General features: G+C 35.4%; 1 protein-coding gene across 2 annotated transcripts; it reads right to left on the reverse strand.

Annotated features, from left to right (window-relative positions):
- Positions 1-6,202: 6,202 nt before the first annotated feature.
- YIPF5 (Yip1 domain family member 5) lies at positions 6,203-18,313 on the reverse strand. 2 transcript variants are annotated; one of them, XM_025445148.3, is made up of 6 exons: positions 18,155-18,313; positions 17,487-17,606; positions 11,587-11,759; positions 10,653-10,798; positions 8,508-8,689; positions 6,203-7,172 (listed from the first exon to the last, which is right to left on the reverse strand). In XM_025445148.3, the coding sequence occupies exons 2-6, from the start codon at positions 17,594-17,596 to the stop codon at positions 7,010-7,012; spliced, it is 774 nt and encodes a 257-aa protein (XP_025300933.1). In that variant the 5' UTR covers positions 17,597-17,606; positions 18,155-18,313; the 3' UTR covers positions 6,203-7,009. The 2 variants fall into 2 exon arrangements, with proteins under 2 accessions (XP_025300933.1, XP_025300934.1); XM_025445149.3 differs by lacking the exons at positions 17,487-17,606; positions 18,155-18,313 and adding an exon at positions 17,661-17,677.
- Between the last annotated feature and the right edge of the window lie 69 nt (positions 18,314-18,382).

Here is an 18,382-nt window from a genome sequence, read left to right on the forward strand (position 1 = left end):
TGTATTTTGATACACCAAAAAATTTTATGTTCATATAACAAAGTGTAAGTATGAAAACAAACTTCCTAATACAGATTAGCACAATCTCTCCAACTTTCTCCCTGCTGATTCTCTTACAGCCCCAGATCCCCTGCTATCACCTTCAACTCAGTCTTGACTTTCATGCTCTCCACTCAGCTCCTGTTCTACCTCTAGCGGGGTCCTGGTTAAGACAGAGGTTCCATGGTTTGTTCATAAATGATTCTTTCTTATTTTTGTGATATGAATGAAAACATAAAATCTGTATGACTCTTATGTCAAATATTAAATTCTAACTTGGGTTCAAAGTAGATGATCAAGGACAGCCATATTTAAATATTCCTCTCATAGTAGATGCAGTTTAATCTTTTATTAAACCATAGAAGTTATTCAATTTTTTATAGAAAAGGTCAAACCATGCTTCCCCCAGTCTTCCTGGAGGAAGACTGTGACCTAGACCAGTCAGAATAAAATATGGTCTGAAGGGTTGATAAAAACTGAGCCTGGTTTAAGCATGATCTTGTGGCAGACGTAGACCTGCAAGGAGTATCTGAAATGGCATTTAGGCTGGAAGATGCTGTTCCATAGGATTGCTCAGGCAGTGATGAAAAATGTACCACATTTAAACAGTTCAGAAAGTGTTTTTTAAAAAGTGCATTAAAAAAGCCATAAAACAGAAATACAACACCGAGGCAAACAAACATTCTCTAAAGAAAACCCCATGGAAACAAAAAACAAGCAAAAGGAAAGCATTTTAAATCATTTTATTAAGTAATTCAACTCTTAAAAGCTCAATACAAATTTATAACAAACTGATTTCTGCAGATGTCTGAAGTAGAGATGTTGGTTTTAGTCTCTGTAACTGCTATCATGATAAATTTAACTCTTGGGAATTAAAATAGGAACAAATTGGGTAACAAGACCTAGTTTGAGCACAGTCAACTATCAGATTATACCATGTATTTGATATTCTCTCTAAAGATGAGTACTGATACAACTAAAGCACAAATGAGTTAAATGGTAGGGATGTTCTGAAATAAGTAAATTAGATAAGTACAAAGAGCCACTGAAGGAGAAATTAAAAATGGGCACATTTCAGAACTTAAAAAAAAAAAAAAAGCTATGTAAAAACAGTGACCTTAAAACGACACTGTCAGACTGACTCTCCTAAATGGGGGGAAAAAAAAGGCAACTCACTTTGAATGAAGTCTTCCCTTCTAACGTAGAAATAATTTGAAGCATGGGTGTGACATGATACTTTTACCAGTATTCACCTGTCACTGCTTAAGAGTAGTATAAAAATACTGAAGTAACAGAGAACCACAGAGCAATGCCTATATGTGACTTGCATGCTTCAACAAACCAAAAACTAGACTCATACTAAACAGAACTATTAGGAAATAAAATTATTGAAATTTTCAGAATTTAAATTCTGCATTTAAGTTATTTACCGGAGTGGTATAAATGTGGCATTGAAATAATAAAAGATAACAGTACCAATGCACCACTATTTAGAATTTTTCAAAAAGGTACAAAGATCCCAACAGTCTGACGATGGGGCACTGCCAAAGTGAATTAAATTCTGGTCATTTAATAAAATGATATTCAGCTAGTAAAAAGAATGAAGAAAATTTCAAATCAATTTGAATAACAGATTGCTTAAAAAAAAAAAAAAAAGACCTTGAAAACATTATACTAAGAAGCCAGAAACAAAAGCCCATCTTTTATGCTTCTATTCATATGAAATGTCCACAACAAGCAAATCTAGAGACAAAAAGAAAACTAGTGGTTGCCAGGGTATGGGAGCTGGGAAACTGAGAAGTATGAGGTTTCTTTATGAGGTGATGGAAATACTCTGAAATCATATAGTGATGATGTTTGCACATTGTGAATACAGTTAGGCCTCTAAATTAATAGGACTTTTAACAAACATTTCTAAAAAAGAGGAGTGTGTATGCATGTATTTGTGTGGATACAAGCCACTAGGGGAAGAAGACACCCATGTGTGTGATCTGATAAAACACAAACCAATCAATCTGAAGGGAGTTAGATGGAGAGTAAAATTTAGAGGGGGTGGCAATCTCACTTCCTTGGTATTACAATGTTTTTTCCCTCTGGTCAAAAGTACTCTATTGTTTTATCCTCTATTAATATCGATCTTAGGTTTCTCTTCTTTTCTCTTGAACTCTAAAAATACAGATGTTCTAGCAGTTTGTTCTACCTCTTACTCTCACTCTCCATACTATTAACCTATCATAAAATCTACCACATTCCAAGGGTACACTTTAATGATTTTAATAAACATACAGTTGTGCAACCACGATCACTCAAAAAAGCTCTCTCCTCCTTTAGAATCAATTCCCACTTTTATCCCCATGCAACTACTAATCTGTTGTCCCTACAGATTTCTTTCCTAGAAATTCATATAAATATATATGTGGTCTTTCATATATGGCTTTTTTTTTCCCTTAGCCTACTGTTTCTGAGGGTCATTCCTGTTAAAACATCTTATCAATAAACCACTCCTTTCTATTGCTGTATAGAGGTATTATTCTTTATCATAACAATGGCATGTAACAGGCAAAGGAAATAGAGACATTCCCACTTTGAAAAAAAACATATAACATTGTAGGACTTTTAGGACCTAAATGGCTGCCTAAAAAAAAAAAAAAAAAAGACTATCAAGCCCCATAGCATTATCAAAGATCACAAAACTGAAAACTGTAAGCAAATTTTTCATAAAATTTTACCAGGACTTTTGTCTGAACTATATTTACCTGAAGGAAAAAATGAAATAACCATATTGCTTTCTCTAATTTTAAGATAATCAGAGTAAGCCAAGTCAGCATACAAATTTATAACTGTCTTAAATGTTTCTACTGAGCACTTCTCATTTTTAAAATTCTGTCTGTGCTGCTAGTGTTGAAAAGCTATTTTAAACACCTTAATGCATAATTAATCACCCCACATGCTATCAGATTTAGTGGTAGTTTCAGAAATAAACCAAATTTATATATGCAAGGTAAGCCTAATTAGTTAGGCTCACAAAAAATGTAATATCCAATTTTCAGAACCTAATGTGCTCAAGAAAGTATTTGTGCTTTTAAATTAGAAGAACAACTCTGTATTTAATTAGTCCTCATTTGAGTATGTAATCATTTTAATTTATTTGCACAAACACAGAACACTGTGCTCCATCAGCAGATAATGTTCTTCATTAACTAAAGTAGGAACTTTGTGCACAAGGGTAGAAGTATTCCTATCTTGATGCAAAAATCCTAACTGCACACTACTAGATTTCATTCTTCAGTTTTCATAGTCACCATTCTGAGATATACATTTGTTAATATAAAACACTTTTAAACTACTCTGCCAATCCCTACAAATCAATAACTTAATATTTAATATTACCTACTGCCCAGTTATGGATACTTAATTATTAATGAACAAAGCAGCTTACTGAAATTCAAGTAATAGTTATATATTAAAATTCAAACTTCAATAATTTGGATGGTAGCCAAGTTAAAAATCAATTATTTCTTCACTGGTGCTATAAAATAATAATAGAGATTGTAGAGTGGTGAGGATAGGCTCTACTCAGGCTGTCTGAAAGTAAACTGTATTCTTGACAAGCTAATGATAGATCATTCTTATCTATTTATAAAAGATCCAATTTTTCCTTACGGAATTCACCATAATCCTTGATTATCTTATTATTGCCATTCCTTCCCTCAAATACTAAATACATCCTGGGGGGCGGGGGGGAAGAGTCTAAGAATATCCCATTAATTACTATAACTCTTTGAAAAAGTACTTGGCTTTTGGCTAATTCTAATGTTTCATTCTTAAAGTTTCTATTTTAAAACAAGTGTATCATTATAGGAAACTGCTTAAGAAATCATTTAAGCTTTCGTTTCCAAATAAATTGGAATTTGTAAAAATTGAGATCATTGGTAACCAGTAGTTGGAATTTGACAAGACATTACAAATGAAAAGGGGATAGTTTGTGAGGATAGATTTTACATGGAGCATTACTTGGGTAGAAGCTTGCTCTAGCTAGAGTTTTGAAAACCCAGGGCTATTCTTTGGTACTCTTCATGCTATGATTTGTACCATTCAATATTTCCTGGAAAGCTCTTGGAAATAGCTTATGAAAAGCTAAACATCTTGTCACATACATACATATACACACACATATACATACACACATAGATATATATATATATATATATATACACACACCACACATACATTTACACATACATATATATAAATAAGTTAATAAAACTTCTCCCACAGGGTAAGTTAAGCAAATTGTCTGCATCATTACATTAGCTCTGCTCTATATGACAACAGGCAGATCTCCAAATGTGGTCTTGACTTCCTACAATTCTAAACAACTAGGTCAGAGTACCCTTTAGGATAAGATTTCAACTTCTATAGTTCTCTTTTGCCCAAAGTTCTAAATTCTTCCATTTAGAAGGAAAAAGTATATAATTTCAGAAAGGAAAGGCTTTTTTGTAGGTAACAAATACTATAAAAATAACTGCATAACTTGAGCTTCAGAGATAATTGTCCTTACTTAGATCTGGAGTATATTTGAGTTGAGCAATACCCATTTAAGGTCACAAATTTGCAAAATGTCAAATACTTAAATTCTGCCCAAAATCATGTCATTACCTACATTTTTAAAAATCCTCTTTGATTGGATGCCTAGTATGTGACAGTACTTAGTATTTTAATACTTAACAGAAATTTGCACTACCTTTATAACTATATCTGGAGAAAGAATACCTATTCCTACAAGGTCTACTTATATAGCTCTTGAAAGCACCCGTTGGTAAACATGGTAATCTAACATGGTATTAAAATTCATAAAATATACATTTATACCATACATAAAAACAATTATCTGTCCTTGGCATACATACATGCATAAATAACACTAGCTTGAGTGACAGATCCTGAAATCCATTCACAGTGAGTTTGTTACTCAGGGATAATCACTAAGTGAATCTATAGCTATACAGAGTGTGTCTAGCATTTAATGGTACCTGTATGTTTTTGGTACAAAATGGGCCCTCAAATCAAGCTACCTGCTCTTCCTGAAACTTCAATGAGGGAACATAATCTACTACAATGTCAGAGAAAAAAGTCACCACATATAACTTTTTGAAATGGTTTTTCAGCTTTTAAAGTATGCATAAATATGGCTATATTTGTTGTATTTTAAAGAAAAATTTTAGAAGGGAAATTGGGGCTATACATGACTCTTCAGGTACCAAACTCTAAAACTAACCTCTTGCATTAAATGCAACTCCACTATATAACTATTTTGACAGAATAACTGTTATGTATGAGATGGTTTTGTATCTAATGACTTTGGAGTTAAATAAGACAAGTAACAATAAAAATCTCTCAACATTGATTTAAATTAATTTTTATGTTTGGAGTGGGAGAGACAAAAAATAAATATGGCTTAAGATTAATGGTCTAGGACTAAGTAACAGTGGGAAAATTTATTTCGCAAAGAATCATCTACCCTATTTGTTAGGAAAAACTGGGTATTAACAGAAGGCACTCATTACATCTGCCTTAACAGGGTTACTGTGTATTTACAAAATGAAATGAAAAAGGCAAAAAAGATACTATCCATAGATTACAATAAAAAATATTCTAAAACACTTTGGTGAGGTTGAAAACCCAGCCAGAAATGAACTGCTAGTGAGAATATTCCTCCAGAAGATTAAGTATTAATGAAGAAAAGCAAATTTACATGATTCCAGAGATTAGAAATTATGATCTTATAAGAAATGTGTAAAGTCCCCTTTTCTAAAGAAGGCAACATTTTCCTCCTCCCAGGGCACCTTTCTCATAACTATAACTGGACTCATCCAAAATCAGAGTTGTTTTTTCAGAAAAACCCAATGATCAAAATACAAGATGCAGCATTTTCCTAGAGATTCTCTGGCAAGATAGCATGATATTAGCCAAATAAGTTTAATACAAGGAAATAATGTTGTAACTCAAAGTAAATTGCCTTCCACTTAAGACCTTTTTTCTGATTTCATACTAAATGATTTCTGTTCCTAAAGCTTAGGATAAATTAGGAATACAAGTTAAAACCAAAACCTTGTTAAAGAAAATGCAATACCGAAAACAGCAAAGTCAACTCAACAGCAGATAAAATCGGGAAAATTTTAATTACTAAGCATCAAATGCATTTTACATTGATAACTGCAGTACTGAATTGTGACATTTTAAATATTTTTCTCAAAAAAAGGTTAGTGATTTTCTTTTTCCTAGGAAATATGGAATCCCAACTATGAACATTAATGTGGCCAGTCTGGGTCACTATGGTTTAGTTAGTTAATGCTAATCTCAACAGGTGTGCACATTTCCTATCTACAATAAAGTAGACTATGGGCTTCTCTCATTGAATCTTAGCAAAAACTCCCTAAGATAATTTAAAGGAATGTTAAATTTTTGAAGCGCAAACTCATAAAACTCTACTTTGGGATCACTTTTTTTGCTTCAAGTGCATCTAACTCAAGAATATAGGCAATTTTTCTCTCTTAATCCCTTGGAAAAATATTTCTGCAGTAAGTCTTGTGTCTTCTTAACTATGGGTTGTTTCTAAGAAAGAGTATTAGCTCTGTGGTTAGTTTCCCACAGTTGATAAAAATCTATTAAAAACATCTTAATATAATTTGCAAGGAAAAAAATTTGTTTTTTAAAGGCTGCAGGAACAGGAGAGAAATAGCACTTATTTGTATAAGCACAAACACTTAAAGCTAGTCATACTGCAGATAAATCCAACATAGTATTCAAAAGTTCTATAAAAATGAACAAGATACATGTTTACTTCCATTGCTCCAATAATCAAATATTAGGTCTGCATGAGAGTTGCACTGTAGCAGTTTGCTGGTCCAATTTAAGAGTTCAAAGTCCTTTTTGGCCCAATGATGTCCACATGCCAGATAAATTCAGTTCAAAAAACAGAAATTAGGGCAAAGACTCCATATAACAAAGCACAAGGATATGCTACTAGAAGTTGCTGTCCTTCCATGGCTAATGCAGAAATAAAAATTTTGGAAGCAGAAAAACTACACCATCCAATGATTCCAGCAGTGAGAATGATTCCTACCATTCCTCTGTAACCAACAAGGAAAAAGAGGGGGAAGGGGGGAAAGGCAGTAGATGAGATTAGTTATGTAAAAATACAACAATAACCAATTCTAAAGAAAAGCATTTTAAATCCACATTGTACACATCTATAGAAATGATCGATTTTTTCAAATGTTAAAATAACGTACCTCATAGTGAATTCAATGATGCTGAATAATTCACATCCACATTCAATGATGTGATAAAAAGCTCATTTATAATTACATTTTGCTCCTGTTAGCATAGGAGCTAGGTTTCTCACTTTAACATTACTGATATCTGGGATGGATGCACTTTTGTTGTGAAGGACTGTTCTGTGCATTGCTAGGTTGTTCAGCAGAATCTCTGGCCTTTAGCCATAAGGTACCAGCAGCACATGTGCATGGCCCACAGATGCGACAATCAAAATGATCTCCAGACACTGCCTAATGTACCCTTAAGAGCAAAACTGCCCTGGTTAGAAAATACTGTTTTGGTAGAAAATGTCTTCTGTAAAATTCAAATATATATGTACCAATCTCAACAAATGAAAAGAATGAGTTTACACTGCAAATCTGAAGCATTTTTACGCAAAGCAGGAACATTGTGAAGCCATCAAAATCTCTACCATCGAATAGCTGATACATGCTCTTCCCCTAAACCTCTCTTTTAACTTTATCTAAGTGTAACAAAGGCCCATCATTGGTTGTGCCTGGCACTAGCCACAAGGAGGAGCCTAAACTGTTGAGAGGATCTGTATACCGGCCATGAGAAGAGAATTTATCAGCAGGAATTTATATCTTTCTTTTTAACTTTACCTAAAGTATTACTTAACAATTACACACTTAAAGCTGCTTACAAGTACATCTGAGAACATGTAACAGCCTCTTCCCATAACAAGAATGTTTTGTTTTCAGTTAATAAGCTGCCAAACAGACTGTGTGTTTATTACTTTCATTTAGCATATGCCTAACATCTTTAAGAAATCAGATACAGTGTAAAAAATATCAGAGTTGGTAAGAGTAATTTTAACAATTTGATCTTTTCACCCAATATTTTAGTTAACAATCACCACTGTTCTGTTTGTTTACTGACAATGGTAAGTAAACACAGAACTAGTGAAATTCTTTATCACAGATAAAAGCAGAGATGGTATAAAAAGTTTTCAAATTTATTCTCAGTTCCACTGTTCACCACTGAAAAGCATATAGTACAGTCCTTATTCATAACAGGCACTGTATCTCATGTTTGCTGAATCAGTGATTTATCTTAAACTGATGGTGAGATAAATCCTATTACAGAGAACTGGTCAATCAATCCCCAAAATAATGATCAGTACTTACTGCAAAGAAAATATCACTGCAAAGCTGGAAAGTAGGATCATGGGAAGAAGACAATATCCAAGGACACTTGCCACACACCCAAATGAAACACCTGTCATACTCATTAAATTTAGTAAACAAAACATTCCTAGACATCCAATTGCACTGATCCCATATACATAGCCAAACTGGATTTTGCCAGCCTATGGGTAAAGAAAAGATTACAGGTTAAAGGGAAAAAATTCTTTTTGGTCTTAGTTCACCTAAAATGGTACATGTAAGAAAATATCTAATTTGCAAACATCAAAATCTATAGAGGCATCTATTCTTTATGCAGAGTAGTAAAATACAGATTTACATCTTCCTCAAGATATCTAAAATATCCACTTTCCAATACCCAGATACTTGGTTTTTTCATTTTCCAGTTAGTATTTGAGCAATTCAGCAAATAAAGATACAAAATCATGGTACAATTACCTTTAAGTAGTAGATTTCTAAAAAAAAAAAAAAAAAAAAAAAAAATCTAGCTGATATTAAGCAAATAAACTACAGAGACAAGATGGAAAACCCTGCAGAATGTTTGGACGATATCTAATATTACTTGAAAGCACCTAATACCACCAAAATTGCCCTGAAGCAATTTATTCTCATTGGCAGATGTAGTTGCAATCTTTGTAACAGTAGAAACAATTTCATCATTCACTTTATATGGCTGTTAAAGGAGCTAACAGAAAGGAAGCCAGGATAAGCAGGACACCATGGTTCTATGGGGAGGGGAGAAGAAAAGAAAACTGACTACTAACAAGTAAGAGAAATATAATGGAAGATGTATTTTCTTTCATTATTTTTCCAAATTGTTGGTGGATTTATAGTCTTTTGACAAACAAAAAGAATTATGTTCTTTACCAAACAGAACTAAGACAGTATAAATTAGTTACACTGCTCTAAGAGTACTCTTTTTTTTTTTAAATTTTATTTATTCATCAGAGACACACAGAGAGAGGCAGAGACATAAGGCGAGGGAGAAGCAGACTCCCTCCAATGCGGGACTCAATCCCAGGACGCCAGGACCACGACCTGAGCCAAAGGCAGATACTCAACCACTGAGCCACCCAGGTGCCCCTGTAAGAGTACTCTTAAAATCAAGATATATGAGCAAACAATGTATTCAGGTCATACTATGATGAAAATCAGTCCACAGAGAAGATTTCAAAAATGTCCTTGTTTATCAGATTTTGGACATATAAAACTCAATCATGAGAATGTCTTCAAAGATTATGTTACATGGAAAAATTCTTCTCATTTTTGTTAGACTCAGTATTTATTTGCAAATATGTGAGAATGTAGAAGATTTAAAAGGTTCAGCTGAGTTTAATGAATTCATTAATGTAGTAATAACAAAACCTCATATATGTACAGCACTTTAAAATTTTTCTGGGTTCTCATATAACCTCTTGGTTAATCTGTAAACAATCTTGTGAGGTGGGAAACATAGGATTATCAGAGGGAGCTGAAGGATGAAACATTTTACTCCAGAACAGAGCAGGAGCACTGAACTGATGCCCAGCTTTTCTGACTAAAAATCCCATCTTCTATCCATTACATCATTTATCTCTCTTAATTCAGAGACATAAGATAAAATACAACAAATATTAACAAATTATCTTTACAACTATTCATTTTCAATATACTTTAACATTTGCAGGGAAACTTGTCTTTTAACACTCCAATTCATTAAAAGTTAAAATAATATATACGAAACTAACAACAAGCACCACCATAACAAAACATCATCCAAGGTCTACAGATTAAAAAATAAGAAAAAGCTATTATTAATATACATAAATAAATAAAAGAGCAATAGGCTAAAGAATGTTGTCAATTTCTAAAAAGTAAGACGGAATTTTGATGAGGGACTGAAGCCACACGTTATTTGTGTTTTTTTTCCCCTAATAATTGAAACTTTTCTCGGAACAAAAAAATTATTTCTAAATATATGACATTTGTTGTCAATGGAGAAGTGATGAATGGGTATATATTCCAGCAACTCAATACCATTCAAAACACATGAAAGATTTGATATATCAACAGTCTCAAAAATGGCTCCTGATGGAACAATGAAAGATTTTCTTTAATCCACACTGAGAGCTCAAACTAAAATCTTACCAGTAACAACGTGGCTCCAAAGGCAAGGCAAAAAACCATTGGTCCTGCCAAATCAGTCTCATTCATGATGCTGCCATCTGCTACTTTTAACGGATGTAACACTGTTAGTGTTTTTTGCCAGATGTGGTCAAAATTGATACCTAATTCTAAAGGAAAGAAAGTAAGACAGTCAATTAGGATTTGTGACACACCTTGAGTTTACCAGAATCTATGCTACAACAGGAGACAAAATGAAACATTCAGCATCAAAAGAGAATCTAGCAATATCAGGCATTTTGGTGATTACTCAATACCAGTTTTCATCGATTGCAAATATCCTATTTTTGGTTTGATGCTGCAAAAGTGTGTGGATATGACAAAACAAGACATTCGCAGCTATGCGTGCATAACAAAGAATATATGGACAATGTTATCAGTTAGGGGTTCTTTACTTGGAACTTCAGAAATACTTGGAGATGCTATGAAATTGTATATGAAACTATGTTTCTATGCACAGGTGTACATTTTTCTAAGAAGGGTATTCATAGCTCTCATTAGACTTTCATAAGGTATCCAACCTCGACCTAAAATGTATGGAACTACTGCTTTATGGGTTTTAGAATACAATTTGAAAATCACCATACTTTTCAGTGATGTTACTAGTTTTGCCAGTTTCTCCCATGTAAAACAATCACTACTACGGTATTTCCTTTTATTTCTTCTACTGACAGAATTTAATCAGTAATGGGAAATAAGTCAATGCTCACATAATTGTCACTTTATGAAGATCTATTAAAAATCTGGTCCCCTATAGCTCAATGTGGTTTCATATGTGGCTTTTTTTTTCTATAAAATTATTCTTTTAAAGGAAGGGACAACTTCTCCAAACTGAGATATGTTTTCACTGACTAGCTAGACATCACAGAATACTACGAACTACTGCAACCAATCCTACCTTCTAATAAGGGTGGCTCATCTTCAAAATTGTTTCCATAGAATGGCTGAGGTGTTGTTGGAGTGTATGCCTGAGTTGGCTGAAAAATCTGCCCGGTGTATGGCTGTTGTGGCTGCATCATCTCTGGAGGGACAAATCGGCCTTGCTGCGAGTAGTCATAGCCAGCATACTGTCTATAAACCAAAGTTACATTTCTCAGAATTACGTCAACAGTGGCAATCTCTGAGAGCTAGAGAATCAAAGTCCTGCAATTCCTAGAATAGCTACTTTACTAGTTTTCATAAATAGTGTTGAAATAAAATCTAATAACTAAGATCAATTTGATTATCTAATGGTAAGTTGTATTTTTTAGAGAATCTTGCTAATGATGCCAACACTCACATGGAGCTTAAGCATTTTACCAACTATGAAACTTTTAAACATTAGGCGGTCAACAAATGAAAACTAAAGAATCTGATCTATTCTTCCCCTTCAATAAGTATATGTAATATGAAGACAGCTGTGAAATACAACTGATGCCTAAAACTATGAATGAAAATGTAACATGACATACTTTGTCCTACATGCTATGTAATTTTCCATTGTGGTTTGGATCTCCATTGAATGTAATCATTCTTCTTTACTTTCTGTACTATGTTATATTTTGCAAGTGGATAAATCTCTTTAAAAATAACCACCAACTTCAAATACAGAGTAGAAAAATTCAAGCCTCTTCCTGTGAAAGTTTTCTGAATACAACAAAACATTATTAGTACATCTTGCATTTGAATAGCACTGTTAAGTTTTCAAAGCAGATGTACATCTACTGTCTCATTTGATATGTGCTATAGTAAATCCTGCACTGTAGAAAAAGAGACTTTACCAAGGCTATTTTAATGATGAAAACAACAGGGACCTGAAGGTTACTGAAGTAGTGTCTTTAAAAACTTGTTTTACCATGTTCTAGGAAAAAAAAATATGGCTTATCAACGGAACTAATCTCATTACATAGAAAGAAATAAAGAATAAAATAATTATTTTGAAAAGAAATTTTTTAAAGCCTTAAAGATCCTTTAGTTTAATTACCCTTAAAACTTTTATAGTTCCTTTTGACAAGTATAAAATCTAATGACTGCCATGAATATTATTTGGAGATCTTAAATCTAATTTTTAAAATAACTGATACCTTGATTAAAAGCAAATCCAAGTAATGGCAAAAGTTCAACTACACACAGCCCTCTGGAGAACCCAATGAGATTCTCAAGACTCAGTTATCACTCTATTTCAATCCAAGCTGTAAAAAATGCTATTTATTTTTCTGGCTATACAGTAATACAGAATTCGATGAAACACTATTTAATAGCAAAACACGAAAAACAACACAAACAGTTACCAGTAAATATATTGTAATGGGGGGGGCAAAGGTTACTAGGCAACTGTTAAAAGGAATGAGGTACTTTTATGTGTAATAAAGAATGAAAATAAAAAAAAATACTTAATGGGCAGAAACGAAAAAACACCCAATGTTCAGAATAGTATATACCATATGTACCCACTGTGATTGTACTTTTTGGAATATATCTGTATGTATATATTTGCATATGTGTATTTTATTTACAGGTACATATATTACATATAATATGCACGATTACACAAGTTTAGATATAATGTAACATAGTTAATATAATATAATCATATAAGTAAAAGAACCTGAAAGTAGGGGTAAGTAGAAGACTTAATTTTCATATTAAAAACTTCAATATTAAAAACTTCTGCACCTTTAAAAGGGTTGTACATTTACTATTTATTATAATTCATTCTAAAGTGTTATATATGGGGATCCCTGGGTGGCTCAGCGGTTTAGCGCCTGCCTTCAGCCCTGGACGTTATCCTGGGGTCCTGGGATCGAGTCCCATATCAGGATCCCTGCATGGAGCCTGCTTCTCCCTCTGCCTGTGTCTCTGCCTCTCTTTCTTTCTGTATGGGTCTCTCATGAATAAATAAATAAAATCTTAAAATATAAAATAAAATAAAGTGTTATCTAGAACACGTAGGTATATATTGGGATCCCTGGCTGGCTCAGTGGTTTAGCACCTGCCTTCAGCCCAGGGCGTGATCCTGGTGTCCCAGGATCGAGTCCCACATTGGACTCCATGCATGGAGCCTGCTTCTCCCTCTGCCTGTGTCTCTGCTTCTCTCTCTGTGTGTGTATCTCATGAATAAGTAAATAAAATCTTAAAAAAAAAAAAAACCCAACAACGTAGAAAATTGTTAACAGGGCAGCCCGGGTGGCTCAGCGGTTTAGCGCTGCCTTCAGCCCAGGGCATGATCCTGGAGACCCGGGATCGAGTCCCACATTGGGCTCCCTTTATGGAGCCTCCTTCTCTCTCTGCCTATGTCTCTGCCTCTCTCTCTCTGTGTGTCTCATGAATGAATGAATGAATGAATGAATAAATAAAATTGTTAACACTAATAAACTTTTTATACTGTTATATTAAAATACACTGATGTGTCTTGCACTTTGAATGGATTCTTCCCTTACTCATGTATGATTTTGTAACATTCACTGCTAATTTAGAAAATATTAGTGATATAGCTCTCCCAAATATTGACATACTTAATATAAAAACATATATATGAAGTATAAATAGAGGAAAATCACATTTGTTAATATCTACCAATGATTTCATCAGAAAAATGGTTAATTACTAGAAAGCTGACAAGTTCACAGTAATGGATAATTTTCCCAAATCCTCATTTTTACCTGAAAACTTTAACCATTAATTACACATACTGTCAGTTTTCTTTCTTGAAGTTAAGCATTATTCAATTATTATCTCTATTATTTCATCTTTGAGAAAATATCTGCCCAGTTATCAAATCTACATAACCACAGTTTGCTGGGATGTTATTTCCAATAAAAAAAGCAGTTGATACAACCTGCAACTGAAATTGCACAGCGGCTTTTCCTCAAGATAACTGTGCTTCAGTATGAACCGGAGGTGCTTTATGACTGTTTCCCATTTTGTCACACAGAATATTTTTAATACATGTGTACTGAAGGGTCAGGATTTAATAACATCATGATTTTTACTGCTTCATCAAGGGCAGCCTTAAATGAAACTGGTTCCCTCCACACCCCAGCAAGTGTGTGGTGATGAAGAATACAATGATTACTAAAACACTCTGATGCCCTTGTCATCACATTCAGGTACTAGCGGTTTTACCAATCATTGTTTTTACAGTATCAGTAAAAATGTTAACACACCTAAAAAGGTAAATAGTGTTTTAGTATTGTTATTATTAGTTTTAACCTTAAAAGGCTCTCTGAAAAGGATCTCAAGGATCCTCTGGGGTCTGTGGTCCATACTTTAAAACTGCTAATAGAGACTCATATATTTCATGTAAGGAAGAGAATTACTACAAGCAAATGACAGCTTCAAAAGTGGTACCATCATTCCTTCTTTAAGATCCAAGGTGAGAAAGACTACACCGTGGAATTTTACTATTTTCCTTTTCCAGAAGGACCTGGTCAGGAAAATTCCTGGCTTGCCTGCTGGTTTTAAACTAGAACACAACATGGTAGACATGATCTTTAGAGAGTAAATCAACATTGTACTCCATATAGATACTTATCAGTTAAGTCAAAGAAGAAAAAATACTAGCTTTAAAACCTTTAAAAATAGTAGTTGGTATTTTATATCTAGCATACAATGTGGGACCCAACCAATGTGGCAATCATAAAACTCAACAGATTAAGGTGAAAGGGCCTTTTACTTTTTGTTGTTGTTATTACATGAATATGAAAATGACACTTATAAATGAAACCCAGTGAGAGACTCCTAACTCTGGGAAACGAACTAGGGTGGTGGAAGGGGAGGTGGGCGGGGGATGGGGGTGACTGGGTGATGGGCACTGAGGGGGGCACTTGATGGGATGAGCACTGGGTGTTATTCTACATGTTGGCAAATTGAACACCAATAAAAAATAAATTTATCAAAATAAAAAACAATATAAATAAATAAATAAATAAATAAATAAATAAATTAAAAAACCCAGTTATTACTGCTAATACATTAGGCTTCCTACATTCCTACACTAGGCTTCACCTATAAACTCATATTTGTTAATTGGCAATAATGGGTATAAAAGCACCTGGGATAAAAAATTCATTATACTGAAGCAGTGGTTACTGGCACATGATCTGGTTGCAATGGAAATGTGAGAATAGTTAGCAAAAGAATATCTAAACAACCTCCCTCTGGAGATGAGATGATGATACCTGAGATGAAAATACAAGTCACAGTTTAAGTGATGCCCACATGATGCACACATGAACAGGACAGGAAAGAAAGGCAGAGATCAATAAACCTAGGAGGTTGTGATCTATATGTCATAGTTTTGCAGAATCCAAACATCATTTAGTATAAACAGGCCTACATACAGAGCCAGGTTTTCCAAAGCGCTTTGGCTGCACTCAAGCCAATCTTTCATTTTCCTCTCATACAAAGATTCAAACAAACAAACAAAAACAAAAACATTTTTAAGTAAATGGAAATTTCTCAACACGATTTTTCCAATCCTGCCCAATTAATTGATCAAAAAAGATAAATCCCCAATGGCATATAACAGAATTTAGCAGAAGGAAAAAAAAACTCATTCACAGATAGTATTTCTCACATGCTCACTCCCACCGTTCAAGGTGTTAGACTTTTAGGGGGGAAAAGCCTTACAATATATCAAATTTAGCAGATTCAAGAGGTCAACAGGTGACAGCTTATCTAAGACAGGCCATACTGAGTGAGGGCTGAATTTGATTTTTGCTTTGTTTTTTAAATCTCTTGGCACTGTCATTCAGATTTATTAAATCAAACATGTTCTACTACTACACGTTTCTCTCAGATTGATTCAATACACAACCTTCCCTTGTCTTCATCCTGGGATACCCTTCAGGAGGTTTTTAATTCATGGTTCATAAATGAATATCATATGACACCAACTGTGTGCAGTAACATGCATATTTATGTGGGCATCTGAGTGTGTGGAGTTACATCTCAGAAACAGGTCCATCTTTTCTGTAAGATTCTTGAAGGGATTCTGGACCACCTAAGAAAGGTTAAGCCACCCTGCTGTAGGAAATGACTGATGAGGTTATCTTTAAGATCCTAAGAAACTAAGAATACAACATTCTAGAGGAAATCGGTGGAAAAGCTCCGCTAATGTATTTCTGCCACTAACACCAGGGACCATTAAAAAAAAAAAAAAAAAAAAAGTAGGTTTTTTTCTTGTTGTTTAATTTTGTTCTTTAACAGTTCAGGGCTGAAAGGTTTCGAGGCCCCCTCTTCAACCTGCAACTGGTGACTCGTGTGTACTGACCATAGGTTTTGCTATGAGCAGTAATAAAGATGACTATCACTATCACCTGTTATATATATATATAAAAAAAATCACCTGATGATTCATAAGAGAGCTTACACTGCTAAATAGTGTCATTAAGCCCTCTGAATTAACACTGATAAGGTCTGAAATTTGGACTGATTTAACTTCTTGAGCTAACTGTTGCAAGATTTTAAATTTTCAACTGGCTCTGTGGACTAAACAGCCTATGTATCTCCTAGGTCCTCGAAGCCCTTATCTGTATCTTAAATGATGTAGAAATACTATCACTAGGAAACAGTTCTTTAACAATCCACTTTCACGGTCACAGCACGCTGGAAGGTTTTGCAGAAGACACCAAATTAAACAGGGCAATCCTTTCAAACCCAAACCGGTGTCACAGATCTTTCCAGAGGAAGGAAAATTATGAAAAATCACATTCCTGACAAGGGACACGGTGACACGCTCGGTTTTAGGAAGAACCAAACACTGAGGATACAGGCATTCGCTTCAGCCGGGGACTACGGTCAAAGCTGACAAGTTACTTGCTATAGGGTCCTCCACTTCCTCCGTAATCATAGGACTGTTGTGACTGGTCATCGATGCTGTAACTGGTCTGGTAGAAATCCGTGTTTAAGTTCTCAAAGCCTGCCATCGCAAAGGATCTGAAAGAGAGAAGAAAAATGGCAAATACTCTTCAAACCCAAGGAAGGTCCTACCGAATTCGTCTCGACACGAACGAAGGAAGCAAAAAGCCTCAGAAGGCAGTAAATGATCTCTTCTGGAGTTTGGGGGAAGAGCATTTGGAGGACGGGTCCGGGTGGGCAGCTGCACAGGAAACGTCTAAAAACAGGGCCGGGAAGCCCCGCCCACCTGACGGCGCTGCTGTGCCCCGGGTTAGGGGAAGGGGCGTGGGGGCCCCGGTTCCGCGGAGATCTCGAATACCAACCACACAGACGACTCCTCAGCTCAGGGCAGGCTCTGCCGCCGACAGGGCGGCTGTCTCCCTGCAGGCTAAGGCCTGGGCCTGCCGGGAAGGGGCCGACCCCTGGAAGGCCGAGCCCGAGGTCCAGGGGCCACTTCAAAGCAAGGGCCTGAAAGGGAGCGAGGGTCTGGGCGAGAGGATCGGAACGCGGCGCCGCAGGGCCGCAACAAGCCGCGCCGCAGGACTGAAGAGAACCCGAACAGCGGGCCACAAGCCCGGCACACTCACCAAACGCGGCAGCGGCGGCAGCAGCTCCTGCGACCCCCCGAAACCCCCCAACACCAGTTCAGACTCTGAATTGACTCCGTTGCTACGTGTCACAGGGCCAAAGAACTGCTTCCGGGGCACGCCGCTCGCGCAGGCGCGTTGGCAGATTTGCGCCCCTTCTGGGTTGGACCCCGCGCGGGACCCGGCGGGGGGGCGGGGGCGGGGGAAACCCGCTATAGAGCATGCGCG

Source organism: Canis lupus, chromosome 2 (assembly GCF_003254725.2).
Source record: "Canis lupus dingo isolate Sandy chromosome 2, ASM325472v2, whole genome shotgun sequence".
NCBI classification, from domain to species: domain Eukaryota; kingdom Metazoa; phylum Chordata; class Mammalia; order Carnivora; family Canidae; genus Canis; species Canis lupus.

Coding starts and splice junctions, on each gene's coding strand:
- YIPF5 (XM_025445148.3), bottom strand. CDS start 17,596: ATGGCAGGCTTTGAGAACTTAAACACGGATTTCTACCAGACCAGTTAC. Junction 10,799..11,586: donor TGAGCCACCCTTATTAGAAG/GTAGGATTGGTT, acceptor TCTTTCCTTTAG/AATTAGGTATCAATTTTGAC. Junction 8,690..10,652: donor TTGGAGCCACGTTGTTACTG/GTAAGATTTTAG, acceptor CTTTACCCATAG/GCTGGCAAAATCCAGTTTGG.